Source organism: Nesoenas mayeri (assembly GCF_963082525.1).
Source record: "Nesoenas mayeri genome assembly, chromosome: 4".
In the NCBI taxonomy this organism is placed as follows: Eukaryota; Metazoa; Chordata; class Aves; order Columbiformes; family Columbidae; genus Nesoenas; species Nesoenas mayeri.
In genome coordinates, this window is record NC_137540.1 from 2770888 (window position 1) to 2796139 (window position 25252).

At 39.9% G+C, this 25252-nt stretch overlaps 1 protein-coding gene across 4 annotated transcripts in view; it reads left to right on the top strand.

The window, feature by feature from the left end:
* Window positions 1-25252, top strand: part of PDLIM5 (PDZ and LIM domain 5) — a gene marked incomplete at both ends in the record, with an annotated part of 94604 nt that overhangs the window by 23498 nt on the left and 45854 nt on the right. For all 4 annotated transcript variants that reach the window (XM_080343635.1, XM_080343636.1, XM_080343638.1 and 1 more), the window contains one exon: window positions 7116-7267. In XM_080343635.1, coding sequence (XP_080199761.1) covers window positions 7116-7267 — 152 coding nt within the window. The remainder of the gene's footprint in view (window positions 1-7115; window positions 7268-25252) is intronic.

Here is a 25252-nt window from a genome sequence, read left to right on the forward strand (position 1 = left end):
CATCACTTAAGTATTTGGAAAGCATATATTTTTTGGAATTGCTCATGCTCTTCTTGCAAATAGGATTTTAGCCACGATGTCTGAATTATTTTGCCTTGGTCCTTTTGACAGCTTATTTTTTGACATTGTGACATTGTTTCTACTCGAAATCAAAACATTGGTAGTGTGAGGTAATGGTTTGACATGATGATCTTGAAGGTCTTTTCCAACTTAAACGATTCTATGATTAGTTGTCTCCTGTTGCTCAGGGGACCCAAAGTGTTGTCCATCCCATCTTGGTGACCATCTCTTTACCTCGTTGTTCTCTCCAACGCTTCAAGTGTCTTGGTAAAGCAAGACCAGATGTTTAGTCTTGTTACATGCCAGAGTTATGCTTGCACAGAGTAGTTTCTTTATTCCTTGTGTGAGGCGAGGGTGAATTTTGACTCATTTTAATAATTCTTTGAATTCCACTTTTAACTTGTATGTCAGTACATGAAAACAAGTTTAAGCTACATGTAAAATATGTGAAATGCATCGGAACTTGTTGCTGTACGTGTAGTTTGCTGCTTCCATTTCATGTGGTCAAGTTCAAAAGCAGGGATCATCTGCTGCTGCATTTGCAGTGGTGATGCTGTGTTGGTGTTACGTTAAAAATCAAAGCTGAAGGCACCTTTTGTGAAGCCATTTGCCTCTGTTTCCTTAAGTCCTGCAGCACTGGGTTGTCGTAAGGGATGAGGAGAGGTAGCAGAGATGAAATGTGCTCCTGCAAATGTGGAGCTGCAAGAAAACCACGATCAGTCAAGCCATGACAAGTGAGGTGGCACCAGCTAATAACCCTTTTGTCATCAGTGTGTGGAAACTGTTCCTGCTTAATAACAACCTGTTCTTGGGCAAGCAAGGGAAGCTGAGGGCTGCTGCTTCTGCTTGGCTCCCTTGGCATTGAAGTTGATCTTTTTAGTGTTAGTTAATTGAAAAATAAGAGCGCATATCCAACAGACCCTATGCATTGTGCAGTTACCTTGTTTTGTAAACTTAATGTATATTTTTGGATCCTTTTGTGCATCAATGCATTTCTTTGTAAGAGTACTTAACTATGTGTGGTGCCTCTTTTGTTTTTAGCAGCTATCACCCTCTCATGCTCCTCTTAGGTGCATAGCTCTGTGTTTGGTGCATACAAGGATGGATAAAGAGAGTGATGGGTGTGTATGTGTGACAGTTTATTTGAAGTGCAAACGCAAGTTACGTTTTTCCTGGAGTGCATTAGATTGATGTTAAAGGCTGAAATAAAGCAAGAGAAAATTTTTCAGGAGAAAAAAAGAGAGGAGTGAAACCATGTCTTTTTTTCCTAAAACCTGTGAACCCACAGGCATGTTTGTGTAGAAGGAAAACTCAGAATTCGTGTCAGGTTTTGTTTCACATGATTTCTGAATGTGAGACTACAGGAATACACAGCACAATCACACTAAAATGCATGTTGTTGTCAGTGTTACTGCTGAGGAGAAATAGCGGAGAATGAAATGCAAGGGGTCGTTTTCTGGGTTCTTCACTGGCAGAATGACTGGATGCATGTGGGGTCTCCCCACTGTTTTCCTGCAGGTTGTGATGAGTTGAAGGGCTGTTTTGGGGTGTGTATGTGTTTCTGCTGTGTATGGAGGAAAAGGGATGAAGCAAAGCTGGAGGACCTGAGGGAACAGGCAGGGCCAGGGTGGTATCTGCTCCAGATGGAGAATTAGGGTGGGTTGGTACTTGCACATTATAGATAACGATTATTGATATGCTCTGCACACATTAGGTTACAGCTTTATAAATCAGTCTGGAAGCACCCTTAAAGTTACAACAAGAAAAAGAAGGGAAATAAAGTCTTACAGGAGCATGTGGGAGTATGGCCTCATGGAGTGAGGTGAGGGTAGGGGGTCCTGATGGTCATATGGAGTAAAAGACTGTTAATCAGAAGTTTGGGGCTTTTTTTGTTCTAAACTAATTTTGAGCCCTGCTTGATTTGGGGAAAACCTTCAGCTTATTTGCAGGAGTGCCTCGTAACTCCTTTGATAGCTGGTTGTGTCAGCGATTTCCACTGCAAAACTCTTACAACTCAGCTGTATAAATTTGATCTGGACTTTAAAACTGGCATGTATGGTCTTGAATTAGAAGCAAGTACCGAGGCTGGCTGGCTAATCTGTTGGGTATGTGAGTAATATTGCTGTAGTGAAGGCTGTGAGGAATATGATACAGCTCCCCGTTTTCCATTGAGCGTGGAGGAAGCTTATTTGCCACAAAGAGCAGGTGCTCCCATGGCTCTTTTTTCATACAGAAGCTACATCCCAAGTGTCCCAAACCTGTTGGGAGTCTGGAGCTTAATTTGGGGCTTTTACTTCCTTCCTAGGAGGGAAAGAGGTGAGGAAGGGCTTGTGCAACCACCCCTTTAGGGAGGACACAGTGGAGCAGAGTGATACCCAATTTGTGCTTTTGCTGCTGAGATGTTGGTGCTGGGAGCACCCATCAGGATCCATACTGGACGTGCACAATGTTTGGGAGGGATTCTTTTTTAAAAAAAATTATTATTGTTATTTTAAATACCTAAATATAGGGAAGGACGTAGACTGAAAGAGAAGCAAGAGTGGCAATGATGCAAAGATCATCACCTGGTTGACTTCTGCTTTGATGATGCATGTCTTTGAATTGAATTGCTGTATCCAACCACTGTCAGAGATGCTCAAGGGGTAACAATGGAGCTGGAGGGATTTCAGATAGTCTAGGGAGGTGTAAATTGGGAGCAATGAATTACATTCTGAGAGAAAGCTGCAGATGATGTTGCAAGATGTCTTTGTAACATTGGGACCATTATTTACTGTCAGACTATAAAATAGTTGATTTGGGAAAGTGGTTGTGATGCATCATCACACAGTCAGTTGCAGCTGGGATTGATTCTAGGTGGGTGTGGAAAACATAAAAGCGCAGCTTCCATCTCTAGTCAAATAGACTTTGTCTTATGAGTAACTGCAATTTAAGTATTTTGCTTATTAGTGTATAAAAGCTAAATAATGGCAGTAAAAAGGTGCCTGTCAGATTTTCTTCTTAGTCATGCGAGGAAAAATAGATGGTTATATGTAAATTAGAAATGAATTAAGCTACAAATTACATTGATTCAGAGATAGATGCACGTGTATGTGCACACATGAAATTTTCCTGGAAAGGATCTCTTAAAATATCTCATTAAAGCTTGAAATTTAAAAGGTGATTTTTCTGGCTGTTTTTTCTTGATGTTGATTACGGCAAAACAAAATAATAGGCTGGTTAAAATTTAACTGAAGGAAACAGTTGTATTCCAGGGTGTTTTGGGCTGCTTGCTTGTAAAAACCCAAGGCACAGAGCTACACTGAGATCACTTTTCATACTGTTGCTTTTGAAGTTGGTCGTTGATTAAGGACTGGTTTACTTTTGCTTTATCTCCATTTGGAGTGTATTTTAGAACAGCATTTGCAGTTTTGGTGTTCTGATGTTTAAAACAAAAAGAACAAGTAAAACTTTTATTTTATTGATCAGAAATATAGAAATCTAATATTACATGGGTGATTTATGTTTATTAAAAAGCATCCTGTGCATCTCTGGATGGCATAGACTGGCTTTTTGCTTTTGATTGCTGCTGAGGGGCTGAAAAGAGGTTTTGCTGCTGGGGCTGTGGGAGTGATTGGCCTCAGCAGGTGTCTGGTCATGAAATGCGTCTCCTGCTGCCTCCCCCTCGTCTCCAAATGAGCTTTCCAGAGAACAAGAGATGTGGAACCGAGTAGGAGGAAACATTTCTGGTTTGGCCATTTTTGGACCTTTAAAGTCTGCTGGTTCACATCAAACAAAGGTCTCATTATTTTGTAGCTGTAGTTCATGCTTGATTTTAAAAACTTGCCTCGTTCTGTGAATGCAGAATTAAAACAGCTCAATCAAGGGGTTGGAGAATATCCATGGTACTTAAAAATTAGTTTGATTCGTAAGTAGCCAGTTTTATAATTTTAATGCTATATTTCTCTGTACATACACCTTGGTGAATTGATTCAATTTGTTTGCACGTGTATCTTTAATAAAGGCATGTTTTAAGGATATGCAATTTTCCCACTAGGAATTAAGCATCAGGGTTTATAATTTTGCTTTTGTCCATTAGTTTACCAGTCTGTTGGTATTTCAGCACAGGTAACACTGCACAGGCTGCTTCAAAAAGATGAACCCAATTTCAAAGCAGCTTATTTCATGATGGTGACATGTTACAATTACACAAAATTCACAGATGATTTAATGAGTTATCAAGTAGTGGTAATCATCTGAAACTCTATGCCCTGCCCTTTCAAGTGGTAAGAGTTTCGTTCGCAGGCGGTTTGTGGTTGCAGGGATAGAGGGATTTCAAATTGGGTCCATCTTTTTGATACACCCTGTAGTTTACTGGTGACTGCCAGACAGTTTTACGAAGATAAGGTTGAATTTGCAGTTTAAGAAGAAAATTGCTCATACAAGACCAAAAAAACCCCACACCAAACTGATACAAAAGTAGCAATGATTTACAAACACCATTTAAATATTTCCTATATATTAGCATCTACATCTTCTGCATCTGATGGAATTTTCAAAATCTAGGAGAAAGAAGGAAATAAACAGAGTTAGTTTCCATTGTGACAAGGAACATGATGAACATTTCTTTCAGTTTTGGTTTGAATATGTAGTTTTGCATGCATAATCACAAGTATGTATATGCATTTATTGTTTGTAATGATAACACGCAGAGAGCCTAAGAAGTGTCAAAACCGAGGCTTCAGTGCTATAAATATAAGCAGTATGGAAAAGATCAGATTTCAGGTGTCCTAATTCCTCCCGCTGCATTCAGTGTAGATGTTTATTTTATGGGTTTTTTTTTGTATACCTGTTCTTGTGATTTAATTCCTCTTGCATTTGTGGTAGAACTCTGCCCTTCATTTCCACAAGCCCAAGGCTACTGGCTGGTTCTCCCAGGGAAGACTCGAACCCTGGCTGAGATTTCCTAGAAGTACCAGCCTCCAGGGGTTTGTCATTCTTCTCGGGACCCATCTGCTTTTTCCCCCATTTCCAGGCTGCTTTTTCAGCCTGGGGTTTTGCTGAGATGATTTTACAGCTGTCTCCCAGGTGTACTTGCAAAGAGTTTCATCCCCAGTAGGCAACAGTTTAAGGGTGACCTCTTGAAAGCCAGGTGATTAGTTGTGGGTTGATGTGTGTTAGCTAGCAGAATCGAATAGAAAGTGTGGTGGTCTTTTATAAATATATATATATTTATTTTTTTAAAAAAATTAATTAATTATTCTATTTTATACTTCTTTGGATGATAAGGCTCATCCCTCCTCTCCCCAATACCCTGAAGCCTCTTTTTGAAGTCCTTTTGAAGTGTGTAGGTTGCTTTTTTCATCGCGAATTACGATACGTGGACATCATGTGCGTTTGCGTATGTTCAGTGAAAGCTGAATTTTATTCACTTCAGCAGTGGCACCACAAAGCACAGCGATCCATTTGACCTTTAGCTTTTAGTGGCCCGACGTTCCTTTCCCTTTTCCAGACCTTGCTGGCAAATGTCAGCATGCTGTAATGCGTCGCTTTAGGGATCTGTTTATGGCAGGTTCTACCCATCACCCAAAGGTTTGAGGATCTTCCCTATAAATAGTGACATTGGTCATAACTTTCTATATGCCTGCAGGGTTCCCTGATGTGTGTTTTGTAGTAACGGGGTCTCTTAGCTCAGAGTTTGTGTAGGAACAACTGACTTGTTCCTACACAAACGTAAAGATTGTGTCTCTGGTATTTCACATTTTTCTACCCCTTTGCAATAGACAGTTATTACCTGCCCTGACTTCTCCTATTGGGGAGGTGAATGGTGACTATACTTAGTGGTTGGTCGTTGTCAAAAGGAATCACAATGAACCAAAACTTATTGTTCCCTGCCGAATGAAGGAAAACAGAGGCAGGTAAAAAAATTACAGAGATTAAAGGCTTCCTTCTGCCTTCCTTTTAGAAGCTGCTCACCAGAGCGTGACTGTGGCCCAAGCTGAACTCTGCTTCTGGAAATAAAGAATTAATTCTGCTGTTTGCAGCACCTCCTAGAACACAGTGTTTTCTTCAAGGAACAGATTATCGTGCTTGCAGGCAAAGGGAAGAGTTGTGAGGTTTTGTCTGCACAGCACAAGCAGGGACAACTTCTTTACTGCAAGATAGGAGATATATCTGGAAACCAAGAGGGAATTTGTACCATCCAGGACGGCTCTTTGCAGCCAGTGATGAGATGATGAACTGATTGAGGACCAGGGATGTAAATCAGTGCATAGATCTTGCCATGTGTTGCTTTATTTCTGTTCTTGGGAGTGAAGCTGGTTGAAATGCAGTGGCATCAGATGAAAAGATTTATTTATTGTTCAGTCGGGGTCAATAATGTGAACTTTACAAAGGTTTCTGTTGCAAGACTATTTTGTTCAAGTGGACCAAAGGCAGTTGGGCTGAACTTTGGCAGTGACCTTGGTCAAAGAGGCAGACGGCTCAAGAGGCCTTTCTTATTCTGGTCTGAATATACTGTGGGTCACTGGGGGCTATAAACCCACTGAAAGGCAAAACAAAGTCCTGTAACTGGTCTATGATGTTGAACTTCTGACTTCCTTCTGGTTGCAGCTGGGGAAAAGTCAGCTTCACTATTAGCGAGTCTTCCACACACATGACCAGTCATTGACAGACACATGAACTTTGAAGAGATTGTTTAGATGGAAAATCTAGAATGGAAAAAGCTGATTTACAGCCTTCCTCTTGCCTATTGTGAAAAAAATTAATATATGAAGAGAGAACTTGGCATTGAGTAAACTGTGTCCCTGTCCCTGCTTGTGTCTCATGGTGAATGTGCACAGATTCCAGCCAGTCAAGTAGAAGTGGAGTTTGATTTTTGATAGGCAATAGCATGCAATGCTTTTCCTGTCACTCAGCTGAAATAAGAACAGGAACCTATAAATGGTAATTTACCAGAGAGAAAGATAGTGCAGCAACTTCTTCCTCTGAAACAGCACCGTGAATAAGATATTGTGGTCCTGTGTGCAGAAAATAAAAACCATCCAAGTTTCTCATTTACCATTCCTGTAATGTTTCAGCTTAACGACGGTGGCAAAGCAGCCCGAGCACACGTGGGGATAGGTGATGTGGTTCTCACCATTGACGGGATAAGCACGGATGGGATGACTCATCTAGAAGCACAGAACAAGATCAAGGCATGTACAGGCAATTTGAACATGACTCTGCAAAGGTAAGATACTATTGTTTGGAGGATCAAAACACATAAATGGTTTGGCAAAGTGCATTGAGTTAAGTGGCCACAATTGAACAATATGCTGCTGTAGCCTGAAATGTATCATGACTTATAGCATTTCAGAAAACTGCTTAGATATTAATTATGTGAGTTGGTGGAGACCTCTTCCAACCTCCTGTCACCTGTTCTATGTTGAATGTTCCTCTTCCTTTTGAGCTTGAGTTTTGTTAACAGTTTTAAAATCCCTTCCAATCTCTAACATTCTGTGATTTGTGAAAATTTAAACCAGGTCTTATCCAGGCTTTTTTTTGCTCCCTCTCCCCTGACTGACATTGGGCACTTCTCTTTTGGGTCAAGTCCTATGTTGTCATTTTTATTAGCAATTAGAACAATGGATTTAAACAGTTAACCCTGAGTTATATGGATGAAAATACTGTAGCTCGAAGTCACAGGGAGAAGTGATCCTACCATTCCAGTTTATTGAATTTCAGGATACTGCTGTTAGCTTGGGACTCTGTTTTGGGAGGAGCTGGAAGAAGGGAGCAGGATGCTCATGTGTGGATTATTGGAACTGAAGCAGGAAGAGCAGCAGCACAAGGAAGAAATTGTTTCAACTTTCAAACGTCTTCCAAGGCTAAATACTGGCTTTTATTAGAAGATGGCTATTTTTATTTAATGATGTGACAGTCTTGGAGGAGTGTCTTCTGAAGCCATCACATAATGAGAACCATCTTGTTCCTTGATGACTGTTGGTTGAAGCCTGTAACAGTATCTCTTCACCAGTTACTACCTTTTGGGGCAAATTATCCCCTTTTTAATGAAAGAAGCACCTTTCTCTGAGAGTTCATTGGTATAAGAATAAAAGACATGACATGGTTGTGGATCTGACAAACCTCTTTAGGGTGGTGGAGCTTGTTCCCTGCCCTAAGTGACGTGTAGTTGAACAGTTGTGTGAGTGCTTTCTTTTCTAAGAAGAAAAAACAAGCAGGGCTGAACTGTAGCTTGTTTTTTCCTGTTGTCCTTCTGTACCTTGGTCCTTAGCTGCCCGTAACAAGGGATTCTCTTTGCTCAGTCTCTGAGGAAAGGAGCTTCTTGCAGTGTGGTTCTTGCCTAGAGCATCTTCTCAGGTGAAACTTGTGAAGTTGGCATTAAAAGTTTCTTGATAAAACAGAGGTATTAGACCAGCTCATCGGAAGAATCAGGCATTGTATCTAGCGTGTCGCTTGACCTGCTTGTCTCCTGGGTAGACAGAAAAGCATTTAGAAATGCACTTTCCAGGAGCCCACTGAGTCACTCCAGCAGGGGTGTGGGAGTTCAACCCGCTTTCTCCTGTCCCCATAAACTGATGGGCAGGGTTAATATCAGATACAGGGAAGGGATAGTGGGTGTGCCTTGGTCAGGCAATAACTTGTCTGAAGCTGTTTCTGGTTGGGTGCAGGGATGAGTGGCTTGAAAAATCTAATTAATCACCAGTTAGCCCTGTCCCCTCCTGTTCTCACCCTTCCTACCCAGTGTAGCATCTGACTCACCATCTGCTACCTGAGGGCTAAAGGCTAAGTCAGGCTTAGACTAGCAGAAACCAAAGCGACCCAGCCTTGGTCCCAGCATCTGGGGATGAGATAGATGTCGGTCTGCAGTCCCATGGTTTTAGCTGTTTCTAATTCTGCCTGCATCCCATGAAACCAAAGCCCTAGACAGTGCTCTGCTGGTTCCTCTCCTTGTGAAAACTTCCTTGCTCTGATTCAGGTTTACTTTGGTTGTTTATTTATTCTTTTTAGCCTGGAAGAAAGTGCTTCTTGGAGTCAGGCTGGCTCCTTCTAACTGCAGATGCTGGTGGCCCATGGGAAGGATGGCTTGAGTCTGTAAACAGCGTGGCAAGATAAACCATTTTATTATTGAGGAATCTCCATAATTATATTCTGCTTATCTTGCCTCTTCTCCCAAAACAATACCAGACTAAGTTAAATATTTTGAGCTGTTATTGTTGGTGCGCAAGGTTAAAGAGATGCAGTCAATGCGAAACTATGGCCTTCAAAATGAGTTGTTGCCATAGATAGAAAAATCTAAGACATATATAATTGTTTTACTCCCTCTTTTTTTTTTAAACTTCCCTGAGCTTTTGTCTACTTCCACACAGACTACTAATTGAACTATAATGCAAGAATGTTGAGGTTAGTCTGGAAAGCATTTATAAATTGTTTGATACTGCCCTAGTTTGCTGCTGCTTTGAAGGAACACAATGAGGTCCATGAAAAATGGAAGAACATTATGGCTTGAGCTAATGGCTTTTGCACTGGAACTGTGTTCACATGCTGTTCTACAGAAGATGTGAAAGAACTCGGTTTGGTCAAATTAGCCATAGGAACCAGAATACATTTCATAAGTTTGATTTGATACGTTTTTGGTGGTAGCACTGAGCGACCTTAATTCATGCTAAGTTGTAAGAAGTACTGTGCACTCATTTATGGATGCCTGCTATACTCTTGGTCAGTTCTAATTTGACACAGATTCATGTGGAATATGTGGAAATTATAATATAGTTGTGCAGACATAAGTATAATGTGACAATAATGGCAATATGGGGATGTCAGAGACGGGGCTGGATGTGCTGTTTGCTGGAGAGGGACTAACCAAAATAATCAGTAGTTATTTGAATGAGAAACTTTGTGAGTCTATGTGGCAAAGGTGAGAGAGGAAATTCTTTATGATCAGCTTCCTTATTATAAATATTTTATATGCTTATGGACTGCTGGTCAGGTCACTTCACTTCTCCCATTCTTTATGTGCAAAGCGGAAAAAAGATGAACAAAATAAAGGACAAGAAGTAGCTTGTCTGGGAGGCTGGAAGGGGTGTTCAAAGCAATGCCTTCACAAGCTTTACTTAGGGGTTTAAAGCAGTATATTTACGGAGGCAGATGTGCATGTACCTCTTGTGGAAAACCAGTTTAGATGTTTTGTAACTTGTAAGTGAATGTTGGCAAAATATTTGAAGGGAGAATGAAAGGTCCCTTTTTTTCCTGTGTAAAGCAAGATTGCAGGTTGGGTTTTTAAATATGGGATTGTTTGCTGTCCCTGGAAGGAACTGGAATTACAGCTGTCACAATTGCATGTCCACTTTGCTTAAATAGAAATACATAAAATTGTGCTTGCCAGCCCTGTACAGTAGTACATGCCTGACATCTGCGTGTGTTATCAAGTATTTTCAGGTATATGTCTTTAATTAGTTCTGTGAACAAGGTTTGCTGTTTACTATGAAGGTTATAATTTTAAAATTCTGAAATTAAAATATAATTTTGGTGGTTTATTTGCCTCGTTTTGATATCAGATATAGCTCAAAGTTCCAGGGGAGTTTTTCCTTATTTTTTGTCTTTTTGTAACATGCAGTTTTTGTTTTCCGATTGTTGGTTTTTTGAACATTAAATGCTGTTCATAGGAAATTATTCTCCGTATGCATCCCTCTCTCCCTGAGATCTTGCTCTTTTGCACCTGGTATTTTATTTTCATTTAAAGCCCTTTCCTGGTTCCCATGAGGACAGATGGAAACCAGATACTTGCTTTTTGGATATATTCTCAAGTTCAATAACTTAACGTGGACTTCCATAAATAAATCTGTAAGTTGCTGAACAGCTAAGAGCCACCACCGATTTTAAATATTGGTTTTGGGGACTGTTTCTCCAGCCTCCTGCCTTAATGATTCTTTGGGAGTGAGAAAGATGCAGAGTTGTGTATTTCTGCTGTTACATGAGATTATGATACCCGTGAAACTTCTGGAAAAAAGTATCAGTGAGCAATACAGGGATAAAGAAAATACAGAAAAGCCTGGAAAGTGTCCATTTGTTTGTTTTCCTTTGATAATATAGATTTGATTTACCTCAGCACAGCTATAGTGTGCTTTGTAAAGGAATTTCCTTCACTTCTCCCTGTCAATTCAGGAATTTATGATAAAAGGCATTTGGATCACTGGGTTTAGGAAGCAAAAGGAGGATTCTTAAGGTTGTTTAGGTCTCTCTTGCTATGTTTTAGCGTTTCAGAAATCTTTTTGGGTGCTGTAGGTCGGCAATTAGCAGTTACTAGAGTTCTGCTTCCAGCTGTTCAGTGAATGACTTTAGGGATTTTTGTAAATGAACGTGCGGATTACAAAGCATTAGAACAAATTTGATGATGGATGTATGTGTTTGTTTGCTTTTGGTTTGGTGGGTTTTTTTGTCTTTTAGTGGGTTTTTTTCAGGTTTTCATTCAGGAAACATGAAGTCTAGACTTCTAGCTTAAGAACAGCTGAAATTCTCATGATACGAGGTGGGGTAATGGGGAAAAAATGTTATGGATCATTTGATTTCTGTTTTCTAAGGTAATTCTTTTAGGTTATCCATTTCAGAAAGGGTTGTCTGAAGTAAGACTAGCTCAATATGCCTTTTACATAGGATTTTTATTGTTCCCAGTCTCGCTTTTATTAGAAAACAATATGGTGCTATTACCTTTTATTGCATTGAGAGCACTGCTCTGCTTTGGAAATGTACAGGACAAGAGCATTTTGCTGTATGAGGAACATGTGTTTGGACAATCTATATGAACAAAATGTATGTTATTGATGCTGTTTTGAAGGTGAGGGAGTGAGGCGCCTTCATGTAGACAGGATTTTAAGAAACTGGAGTCCTTTGCTCCTTAGGCATAGAAATATTCACTTCAATATTTCAAACTCTACAGGCTTCACTTCTGATGATGGTTAAAGCTCATGCTTTCAGGTCTATGAGTCATACGTTCCTTGGGGTGGGTATTTTGTTTCCATAAACCATATAAGGATGAGCTTTAAGAAAGCTATGGTAAGAATGCATTCGGAAGTCTTGTTTTGCTCCAACTTTGGTTTACTAGTCATCATCATTTCCCTTACATAGGCATTTTGCCTTTAGTTTTGTTCCTCAGTGATTTGCCTTCTTAGCGTATAGAAGAGGGTGATTTGTCCTGTGCTGGTTGGACAAAGGCAATAAATCGGTTGAAAGCATTACAATGTCTGAGTATTTTTTCTATACCTGAAAGCACTTCTTTTTTTGGCTAGAATTCTCATTTCTTGCATCACTCTTCTTTTGAGCACATCAAAACTGAGTCTTGATTAAAGAAATAAGCATTAATGCCAGCATTTCAACACCTTGAAGCTTTAAAGCTCTCAGTTGAACACTTTTTTGGTTTGTTTTCAGAAAAGAAAGAATCAGCTGTCAAAGTTTTTAGCAGCCTGTAAACTCAAAGCAGTCGAGGTTTGGGGAATGAATCCGACTTAATGGTGCAGGTACGGATCTGCCTCGCTCCATATATTAAGGTTCCCGAGTCCCTTTTGCTTTGTTTTATTGTATTATTTTAATGGAATTGTGCGGAAAAGTGTTTCCAGAGAAGTGTTTGGGTTACAAAGCCAGGTATGCAGAAATAGGAAAATGTGGTAATACAAAAAATCTCCATTAAATACAAAAATATATAACTTGGGGCTGCAGAAGAGAGGCCGGCGTGCCCAGGCAAGGAAAGTAATAAGTCAAAGAAAGTAATACGGCCCTTGGGGTTTATTGGTTAAAAGTATGTGGTGACTTGTTCCATATTAATTCAATTAAGCAGTATTGGGTAAAACATTGTCCAAAGAATTGAAAACTAATGAAGATGCTACTTTCTTCATTGCATACAAAAGCATCTTGGTGTATAAGTATATGCACTTTTTCTTCTGTTGGAGGCAAGCTAGAAAGCTTTTTCTCCTAGTTTAGCAGCCGAACAGGTTTTGCTAGCTAAGCCATGCCTTTGGAAAGCCTGCCTGCAATGTGAATAAATGGAAGGGTACAGCTCTTGCTTCCAGCTGGAATTGAGCATCTTTTGTTGTGCGCAGCACTTTGCTGCATGTCAAGTAGCAATTAGTTGAACCACAAAACGAGCCGCAGCTGAGCGAACCCAACAAAGTAAAGACTTGCCTGGAAGTTCAAAGGAGAGTTGGCTGGGATGAAAATGGAGTGTTGCAGGATAAAAATGGAGTTCAGTGACTTTTGCAGGATTGTTCCTACCCCATCCGGCAGGAAAATGGGTGAGGGCTGGTTGAGCAATAGCCTGTGGATCTTAGAGCCTTCCTGGGGATCTTTGAGCTTTAAAAGTTCAGTATTTGTAAAGGCTGCTCAATTTCTCGAGGTATATAAACTATGTAGCCTAGGAACATAAATACAGTAGTAAATACAGGTAGTTGGAGGAGGTCTGCGAGTCTCGTGTAATCAAGTCTCCCACACCGAAAACAGAGGGAAAAGTGTTGGATCCCAGAAGTTCTCTGTTTGTGGTGGATCGAGTCATGAGTTTTGGGGTTTCACTTCCTGACGATAAGTTTTCTACAAGAAAATAAGAAGAAAGTTGCCACTCTTGGGTGCTTTGCTGCAAAACACAGTGTAGAGTTTCATTGCCCTCTGAAATACACCTGAGAGTTTCACATTTTAATGCTGTTGGTTCAATAGTAAAAGTCAAATCCAGATTTCCCTGGTGGATGAATAACAAAGAGATGTGTATATATTGATTTTTACGTCGCTGCCACAGCCTTATGTTTTCCAAAGGGACATGTTTTGGCCTGACGCTGAATAGCATCTATTTCAGTGGACGTGTTCTGGGCTGAACGCTAAGCCTGAAAAATAATAAGAGAATTGAAAACTGTAGGGCTGGCTTTATCTTGAAGGAGTGTATAGGATCAGTGAACCTGTTAGTCTGGTATCCGCTCTCTGATGATTCAGCAGAGGAGATGAGAAGTCGCCCATGGCTTTGTGTATCCCCTGGCTGCTTACACAAGAGATGTGGGTTTGGTGATCAACACTTGTAACTAATAATTAAATCGGGGTCTTATGGGCGTTGTTTCATCTATCTATCAGCATGAATCTTGTCCCAGACAAGCTGGCAATATCAAGCTGTTTGTGCTGTGTACACATGGAAAGTATTTTCTCACATGAATTTATTTGATTGTGCTTTCCCCCAGCTTTGTGCACAGCACATCCCCACTTTCACATAACACATGGTGAGTTACACATGAAAAAAAACTCTTAATGTTCTTTACCCACTTCTATGTGCCTTTTCCATTTTTGGGAGGGTCTGCACCAGATCTGAGCCTTTGGAAGTTTTGTGGTTCGAGACCTGAACTGGGGAGTATCAAGGATTCACCTGACGCATCAGATGAGTCACAGCTGAATCCTTATTCTCACCAGGAAAAAATAAAATGCACCCTGTCTTTGCATTGACTCATGTGCACATTCTTTCACTCATGGAGCTGCAGCAGTTCCTGGTCTTGAAAGGACTTGAGTTCCCAGGCGGGACAGAGTCCCAGAGGACATACCCTGTTTCTCCGAAAATAAGACCTACCCCAAAAATAAGCCCTAGCATGGTTTTTTTTCAGGATTTTTGAGGATGCTTGAAATATGAGCCCTACTCCAAAAATAAGCCCTAGTTAGAGTTCACAAAAAAAGTCAATTTAAATAGTGTCCACGCAGCTATATGTGTTAAAAAGGTAATAAGTTTTGGAGCAAAAATTAATATGACCCTGTCTTATTTTCAGGTAAACAGGGTACTTTCCCCTTGACCTCATGGTGCTTCTAGTAGAGTCCTTTTGTGTGTGAAAACAATTGTCAGGAAGAATATTATTCTTCAAATTATGAGAAGGCTTTTAAGGAAAGATAGTGTAAAACCAAAAATGTGGGGATGGAAAAACACTGAAAATGATGTGGTACATCCTCAGATGTTAAAGTTGCTTCATCTTGTTGCATGTCCTCTTGTCTGCCAAAATATAGGATGATGGAATTGCTTTTGCTTCTGATCCGTGGAAGCTTAAAACCAAAAATACTGCAATAAATATATAGGCATGAAAGGAAAACAAAAGTTATTGCAGATATTTTGAGAACACTTGGGTAGTAATTTGCCCACTGAAAACTTTGTTGTGCCTGTTGAACCTGAACTCAACTGGGACTTTAATGTAATCTACTATTATAAATGGAGTAAATTATTCTTCTTTATTATCTCAGTTTATGTTTAATTGAACGTGATGCTAACAAAGTATTTGGCGTGTGTTTTGTAAAACATTGGTGCCACTTTAAGCTTTTGCTTTTTTCCAGCATTCTTGTGGCCTGTGTAAGTTGAGCAGAGTCTGTTAAAATGGAACTTCCAAATTATTTCAGCCTCTGTTATGTTTAAATTCACAACAGATTTATATGCTCTCATGTTCCTCTTAATGCCTTACAACTTCTAAGTTTATGTGTGTATATATATATATATAATATTCTCCACAGTTTTGGCAAGCTTTAATTTGCTAGTGTTTCTAGCTCTTACCAAAGTAAAATTAAAATACTACTTAAAAACCAAAACCAAAAATCCCTGAAGGTTTTACAAGTGAAATTTTATGTGGAGGTGGCTGAGGATGAAACTTCCAAAATAGAAATGGTGTGATTGGAGAGTCTCTAAACTATTGTCTGAGAGATGCACAAACTTCATAGCGAATTTATGTCAGCAGCTGGGCCTGTTTGGAAGCTGGTGTTTCGTGTTGCTTTCTGTTTGGAATCAAGTCTTCACTGGGCGATTAAATAGGTTTTCTGAGTGGCGATCGCTTTTTCTGCCAAGCCTGTTTCCATTTAAGTGATGACAGATCGCGGCTGTACAAGGGAGAACATATTGGCAGAAGGGAATGAATTATGGAAATAACGTGAGCCTGAACAGAGGGGACTTTTAACACTCAATGTCTTTTGGAGGGAAAATTACCAAATCCAAGGTAGCGTTGACCATATGGTATTCTTCCTAACTACTAAGCTTCTATGCGAAAAATGGAATGTAGAATACATACTTGAAATGGATTACAGAGTTTAGGAAGCCAAAGTTTTAATGAGCACAGTGACTTCAGAGATAACTAATGCTTCTCAATTACTAACAGATTATTTTTCCTTTACATACAAAGCCACTCCACATGAGCAGACTATAAGTTTCAGTGACACATGGAGTTACTAAAATACATGTACCGTGCTAAGTATAATGTATAACAGTTTTGCAGCTACAAAAATGTGTAATATTTTCCACTCAAGGCCTCTTAAGTACTGAAATTTATAAGTGTGCCTGCTGTTGATAGTGATCTTGGAGTCTCTTGGCCAAAAGAGTTGCCAGTTATCTTCTTTCCAAGTTTTGGAAGGAAGGTGATGGCTCAACAAGTCACTCATTTTCCACAAAGTCTTATTAACCCTTAAGAGCCCACCCCATTAATGTGATCGTTAAATGAATGCTGGGACTGGTGTCTTTGTGTTGCATCTCTACAAAGAGCAACATTGAATAAGTAAATTACAGAGAACAGCTGTGGGATCTTTGTGTCTTTTACATTTGGCTGAAGGCAGCTATCAGACAAATTTCAGAACCCAAATTTGAAACCAATGAATAAAATCTATGGGTCACTTTTTTAAACAAAGGAAACGATCCATACTTACATTAGGTGTTAAATATTTTAGCAACATACAGTGTAGTTGCTGCAAATAGTAAATAATAAACACCTCTTACAGATTCTGCTATGCAGAATGCATACCAGGTGAGTGCCGGTAGGATGCTAGTGCTAAAATTAATAATATATCAATTCATTGTTATTGTTGATCATTTCAAGGGGGGAACATTGGAGAAATCAGAACTACATTTCATTTAATCATAAAGCGGTATAATCTGGTAGATTTATCTTGGTAAGGAGGATGGATTTCTAATGTATTTGTCTCTTTATTTTTGTGTTAGAGATAACAAATGCATCTTTGAATAAAACACCATTCTAAAGTTTAAAATTTCTCTTGATGTGGAAGAAAAAAGTTTATTTTTAATAAGAAGGACTTCATCTTCTATTCAGGGTAATGGAGCATAAGGCATTTAGCAGATTTCTGGAGAACCTTTATACCTTGCAGGGCTGGACCTGAACTGTCTCTGCCATAAGCCATTAATTAGCAGACGCAGCACATCTTTTGATCAAGATCTGAATAAAGGACACTGTGAAAATATTCCCTTTGTTTTCCTTTCTTTTCAAAAGAGAGATGGAGAAGGTTGTAGCTTGCTCTGTGGCTTTGTCCGAGAATGTGTTTTCCTGGTGAATTTTTATTTGAAAGCTACACCTTTCATTTTGATCGTGGATATTTTTCTTGGATGTGGCATGGCTTTTATTCCCCTTTTTTCCCCAATGCATTAGCACTAGAGAATGTCTCCTTGTTGGGATACTGTAAATAGCCAAAAGGAAGTATGGGGGTGAGCTGGAGTAATTGCAAACATTAGATATTTACTCTTCACTACCCCATTCATTGTCTAACTGGCCCAAATGACCATATTCTTAAAAAATGCCAAGAATTCATCTGATCCTTGTGGTGACGCACCATGTTCCTGCTGTCTGCTTTTGTCTGTGCGGCTTTATTTACAACGCCCCCGAGGACTCGTCTCATGATGAGTCACCAAATCATTGAGTCACCTTTTGACATCTTCAGCATTTTTCCTTTTTTGGCTGTCTATCAATCTGAATGGGGTTTTTGGTTTGTGTGTGTGGGTTATATGTGCATTTTTTTTGTTGTTTTGATTTGGTTTTTTGTTGCTCTTCCTAAAGAGGATCTGTCACATTTATGCCACTTCCCATTTCAGTAAATATGTGGAAATGAAGATACAGTATATGCCGTTAATGGTCTAATACTATACCCCGCTTTAGGTCACTGCAGATCTTAAGCCTTCCATAGGTTATTGAAGTATTTTTCTCCTCGTTCATGGATGTTTCCTCTTGGAGATAGCATTTGGGCCAAGAAAAATAATATCAATCCCTCATCTGCTTAACCTAAATGTATTATTAAGAAAAGATGTCTGGACAGTTGAGCTTTTAATCTTTGTCCAAAGAAGTCATCCAAGAAGTGCAATTTACAGTGTGGAGACCAATGTTTCACATCATATATTTCCTAGTAGGAAGCAGCTGAGACCCATGACTTTTTCCCCTGAAAAAAAGCCTTCAGGTAGTAGAATGTGGAGTTGCACTGCTCATCATAGCTTAGCAGGACACTATCTTTTACTAAAACAGCATCTATGTAAGAATAATTTGCAGAACTGAATTAGTACACAACAGTTTGTAGCAAATATTTTCTGCAGTTAGTGAGCCAATGTTTTGGGGGTTCTTATATTTCAAGTGAATAATTTAAATGTTCTTCCCAACTCCGCTCTCCAATAGCAGATTTTCTTGCTAATGCCTTTGAAAGAGTGTGCAGGTTCTGCTGTGTATAACTGGTGGTGATTTGCCATTCACAGTCTCAGGTGAAACTTTTCTACTTGTTTCTGGTTTGACCTGTGCAACCCATCCAATACCTTTCTGAAATTTCAAGGGCTTGTTAGCTTGTTAGTGGTGCCATTGACCTTGCGCATTTATTTTAAGCAGTGTTCATAGTTATTGAGTGAAAGATTTAAGGAAACAATGTGAAGTTGGCCACAGTTTATCTTCACTTCTTAAAATAACACAGATACCTCAGAGTGGTGTGATCTTTAGTGACATTTTAATTCTGTTGGCACACTGTGAACTGGCCAGCTGGGGCATCACAGGCAGACTTCAGTTTTGAAGCCTTGCAGATACCATCTAAATGCCAAACTTTTGAGTAGCAGTCATGCATTTATATATAGATTAAACACACAGTAATCAGGAGTGCCTCAGCATGCATGCCACTAATTGCAACCAGCTGCATTAGAACAATGCAGCTGTTAAAACTCCTCTGGGTCCCAGGACACTTGTGTTTGTCTGGTCCAAGTATTACTTACAGGTATATCCATATGCTTTTCTTTTGAGGATACAGAGAATCATTTGGGATGCATTCATTTGAGGAAATCAGCCCTTGATTGTATTCTATAAAGAGAGAAAGATAGAAGCAGACACACAGATGTTTGAAAGAACAATCCAACCCCATTCTCATACAGCAAACAAACAGTATCTTGCCCTGAGGATCTTTGCTTTGGTGTCTGAATACAGATGTCGCTGTAACACAGTTTTGTGCTGCCTGGGTGTATGGTGTTTGATACTTTGCAGTGATACCTCCCCACAGGTTTTAGCCTTTTTTTGCAAAATGTGCAGTGCTGCTACAGACATACATAATTCTCTGTTTCAGCTCAGTTACTGTTGCTTGTGTGTACTGTGTTTGGCTGCTCATTATTCTAAAGGGGAAAGGATGCCTGGGCAAATCTTGAGACACTTTACAAGGGAGCAGGCGAGAATACTGAAGGGCAGGGCACTGGATGTGTCACCATGAGCTGTGTCTGTCTCACATATTATGACAAATCTGGACCTTTTCCATGGAGTCAGCAATCTAGGTTTTGTGAAGAATTACTCAAAGATCTCTTCCCCAAATGATAGAACCAGAGGTTGAGAGATGTTACCTCTTAATTGTCAAAATCCTTTTAGTGTCTTGAGTGGCATATTTTTGTTAAGAAATACATAGTGTTCCTCCCTGCGTAAAGTACACCAAATTTGTCGCAGGACTGAGAAAACAGAGGTAGGTTAGCTGAGTGCTCTTTGCCTTTTTGTTTCCTATAAATTACTTCATTTTTTATTTATTTATATAGCCAGAGGTGTTTGGTTTGTAGTTGTTACTTCAATTGAAAAGCATTAAATGTAGGATGATTAATTAAAGATATAGATGAGAAAACTGAAGGTGACAAACCAGTAGCAAAATGGAGACAAGAATCCTGGGTGTGCTGTAACCTCTTCTAGCATCCCGGTGTGTAGCTATGAAAATTATTGGTGGTAACAGAGAGTATTATTCTGTGCTTATTGCTGAGGTGTGTTTCATGTCAGTGAGTGTTTGAGGATTGGGACATAAAATGAAGAAATCCTTTTACCATGATGAAAACCAGTCTTGTCATCATCGCTGTCATCATGCTGTTTATGTCTTGTTTTCCCCTTGGGGTTTTTATCTGAGGGAGCCTTCAGCAGCCTCTGATTCAACTGCAAGAAAGTGACGTCCTACAAAGCTGACCAAGCTGTCAAGGTAGTAGGAAAGAATCTCAAACTAGGAAACACAGGGAAGCCTTCGCTTCTGTGCAAGAAGCTGCACTTGGGAAGCCTGATGTGCTTTATGTGTAGTGCAACTTCCTAAGGAACACAGCAGCATGGATCTGATTTTTGGTTGCATTACCAATTTATTAGCAGCCTGATTAAAAGCTACTTTGGGCTGACATGACTGTATTGTTTGTACTAGAATCATAGAATCATGTCAGTTGGAAGAGACCCTCAGAATCATTGAGTCCAGCCATAACCCAACTGAACTCTGGCACTAAACCATGTCCCTAAGAACCTTGGCTAAACACCTTTTAAACCCCTCCAGCGATGGTGACTCCATCACTGCCCTGGGCAGCCTGTTCCAATGCCCGACAGCCCTGTTTGTGAAGAATTCATTTCTAATATCCAATCTAAACTTTGGGACACTGCTCAATATTTTTTTTATTTTCCTCACTGTCACAATTTACTGCCTGTATTAGTTATATAAAGAGAAGTGTTAGTAGAGAGGTATCAGAAAGTCAAGAATATGCCGACTCTCCGCAAACTTCAGGCAAAACTTTCTCTCTGCTGCTTTTGAGTCCCCAATGCTAGCATTAAGTCAAACGTCTGTTGATTCAATAGCTTAATGAGACTTTCCAGAAAGACAGCGAGCTTGAATAATAGCTGTTTGACCCGGGTCCAAAAGTTTCCTGATGAAAAAGTTTCTAAAGCGCTGTTGGTTTCCTTCCCGGAGCCTGAAGTAGCCCTGGGATTTGGCAGCGGCTCAACAGCGTGAGCTGTGGTGCTTCCTGCATCCCGGCCAGGGAAACGGAAAAGCCAAAGCTTTCCTTAGAATGCAGTTCTTCCTACCTGCGAATTTGAATAGTACATGAATAAATTTGAGGGTGAAACTTTCGTCCCTCTCTTCAGAAAATGTGGGGGTTTGTATGTGATATATTTGGGTTGTATGAAGTGCTTAATGGCATTTATTTCAAAACTTTTGAAGCTGATGTGATCTTCCTCCTGTTGTGCCAGTGTTAAGAATGGGAAAAGTGTATTTCTATCTATAGGTACCCTACATCTTGAAATCTGCTTCTAGACAGGCAGCTTACCTGACCCAATGATGCCCAAGTCCATCCTACCTCAGTCCGCTGTGTCATTCCCTTCAAAAACACTCATTATCTCATTGTTTAGGTGCCATGAGTGATGTTACTTGTCTCTATTTACACTTTAGTTTTCCAAATACACAATATGCCCCACACCTGTTGTTTTCCTTTGCGAAGCACATCTCTCCCACGTGCACAGTTATGATGCTAACTTGCAGGCATTCTTTAATTATAAAAGGGTATGTGATGATCTGTCAAGAGACAGTTGTCTCTAAATGGATTAAAAGCAGCTTACATGGTTTAAAAACGGGCTGTGCCCTTCATATGTTGAAAATAGTCCAAGTTGGCTTGAACTGGCTAAATAATGAGAGTGTTTGGTACCTATGCAGGTAACTGTTTAGTTCATTGATTTCAGACGGTTTTGCACCTCTGTGAATGTGGGATGTAAAGAATATAAACAGCAGCAACAACAAAAAGGTAAATATGTGAACAGGCCAGTGTTGTTAGATAAACTGTTCCTAAGCATCAGCCCACAGGAAAAAGTGAGACACTGTTTAAATAAAACCTGTCCTCTGCCATGCAAGATCATCTCTCAGCTGTTGAGAATCAAAATTGCAGCGTCCTGACTCATCCATAGGGATTTTACTGCCTCCCTCTAGGAAACACTAGAATGAGAATAAATTAAGGGTTGGCTATTTGGGAAAGAAATATCTTCCTGAAAGGTAGTGGTAGTATCGTGAAAGTATAGCAGCATAAGGAAGATTTTTGGTAATGGTGGGGAAAACAGGGAGGTTTTCAGGTATACAGGGTTTTCTAGAGGTCTGAAACAAAGCTAAATACAAGCTGAGAGCCGTGGCTGCAAGTTTAACTAGATAGGTATCTGTTACACCACCTAATAGGAAGGTAAGTGGTAGTTGCAGTCAAATGTCTATGAATAGCTGAATTGCACTGTTTTTGAGGCTTTATTTTTGCTCAGTTTTTGAAAAATTACTCCCTTTGAAAAATTCCAGAGTATTGTCAGTAGGAAGTCGTGTCTGTGGCACAGAACCACAAAACCCCATGAGGTAATAAAAACACATATTGTGCCTGTCAGACGTTGCTTGCTTACTTTGGTTTTATAGCTGAAGTCATGTGTCCAGCATTGTGAAAAATCTCAACAGGTTTTGTGCCTGTCAGATGTTTTGCATCTGTTTTGCATCAGTGATTATTTGCCCGCAAAACTGGTTAATTGCTTCATATGCCATGAGCGTGCTGTGAATGTTATCCCCAAGTATTTTGAGCTGAAAAGGCTAAAAGCCACTTTTTCTAAAGACAGACTGTGGGAAGGGAAAACTCTTTAGTAGCTAGATGGGATTATTATTTTTTCTCTTCTTTCAGAGTTGTAAACAACAGAAGAATTACAATGCTCTGCTTGATGCACCTACACTTCAGTTGCCAGTATAGTTTGCTCCTTGGCCAGTGCATTGACTACAGGAATTAACTATTTGAGATTGCTGCTGCTTTTTGGTTTTTCTTGCTTAGCTTTTCCAGTAAATGCTATAATTTCTAGCTACAGACCTTTCCCATAAAGGTGTGATGAGACCTGTTGGCCAGGCTAACTTGAGGTATTCTAGATACAATAGTTGAGAGCTGCCTTGTAAGACTTCTTCCAAATTGAAGTTGTTAGGTATCTAAAGCTATAGTAGACAGCAGTGTCAAGACATAAATAGCTTTTCTCAGCACATTAGACCTGCGAGACACACTAAGCCAGTGACTCTAAGTGTATAAACATGAACAATACACGGAAATGATAAAGCAAGGACTGTAGTAGAAAAGCTAACTTCTTCTGGCAAGCAAATGTTCATTAAATCGATCCTGTAATAATTCGGCGATGTGATTTGTGGTCCTTCAGCATTGCTGGCCATGGTGGCCACCACATATAGTTGTGTCAGCCACTATAGTGGGGACAGCCTGGGGGAGCCCCTCCAAACACACCTGCTGCAATGGAGATGGTGCAGGGATGTGCTGGCTGGAGCATCCCTGGGGTTGTCCCCATCGCAACTTGTCACCCAGGCTCTGGGCTTGTGCACCTCGAAGGTGGATGGTCCCCCCTTGCTGCTGGGGTGGCATAGCAGGAGCTGGATGGGAGAGAAAATTTGCTTATTTAGTGATGGGTCATGCTCAGGAGTCTGACGAATGCTTAGTGGTGTTCCTGACCTTAACTGGAAATAATTAAAACCATAACATATCCTATCTTTCCATAACAAGTAAAATAGAACAATCAATGGGTGTCTAAATTGCCAGATTCTTCATTTGAGAGAAAAGAAAATTATATATATATACATTCCTCGGCATGCACTTAAGGGGGGAAAAAAAAAATCCCAAATAAGGATATATTGGGGACTGAGGAGCTGTTTGTCATGAATTTCCAGTTAAAATCGATATGACTGCAATTTCAAGCATATTTGGACTCTGTTTTAGACAAAGGAGGTAATTTAAATATCAGTCACTGTATTGTGGAAAGCACTGGAAGAAATAATTTAGTGTTCAGTGTCGAGTCTCTTAAATTATAACCTAGATTTGAGGACAGACTGAAGTCAGCATGAAGTCAAGCAGTTTGTTGAGGGCTTTGGAGGTCTGACTAGGTCTGCAAGTCATTTAGACTGATGCTTTTCATTAAACTGGCTATTTTTACAAGGCAGCTTTCTGTGTTAGAATTAGTGTCTAATAAGCGCTTCTAAAGAAAATCAGATGTATATGTTCTGCTTTATTAAAAGCCTGACTATAGTTGTTATGTCTTGTTATTTGCACTTAACTATTATGTGGATACTGTTATTTGGCAAGACAGCTTTAGGGAGGTTTAAAGAAAATTTAAAAAGTGAGTTTATAACAAGGTGTAACCTGATAGAAATGACTACCACTGCTGAAGGTAGTTTATAAGGAAGTCTTATATACAAGCCAATAGATTTCCTATTTATTGTGAGTAACTAAGCAGTGGCAAGCTGAGATTCCTGCCTACCAAACTCCATCAGTCAGAGATGCTGAACTCCATACGATATAGTCTGCTCTGTAACTTTTCCAGGACAACCAGCGGTGATGTGCTGTGCAGGATTGTAAAGCACCAGCTGTACTTGGTACTGGGGATGTTTTACATTTTTTGGGCTCTGGGCAGATGTGGGCAGATGTTCACCCCCAGTCCAGTGCTGTTCATATGCATGGGCTCTCCAGGTTTCTAACCCTTCTTCCTTCATGGGAGCAAGAAGCAGGTTTCTAAGTCTCTGGCAGTCAGAAGGTTAGTGAGATAAATTCCGTGGTATTTTTTTTCATAGCTTTTTGTTTGGTTTTTGGTTTTTCTTTAATAGAATAAAATATTATCTGCCTGCGCTTAAACTCTCTTTAAAAATGCATTCGGTAGGGTTGCCACAGACCACAGGAATGAGACTATGAGCAGTGGTTGCCTTTGGGAGGTCTTGAAAACAACTAATCCTTTGTAGGTAGGAATACCAAAGCAGAGGGCAGCTTGTTTCTCTCCTAAAATGTCAGCACTGTTGATTTTAACACATAACGATGAAGTCCCAAACCTTATTTAAATTTAAGAGAGGGGACCTGTGTTTGGTTTGGCCAACTATCAAATGGCCAGTAAAGCAAGAACATAATTTGTCTTGCTTTTACCTGATCTAGTGCTTCATTGTAATCTCACGTGCTGAGGGAGTGCATGGGGTGAGAATGTAAAGGTATTATATAGTGCATAGCAAATGTAAAAAGCTGACGTGCATGGTTTATTCTCCCCCTTTAAACTTACTGAGAATGTAGAATCTGTTGAGAGCAGCTCACAAGCTCATATTCCCAGGCTAAATATAATGAAGTAGGGTATTCAGTGTTATCTCAAGGTACTATTTTGTCGAGAAA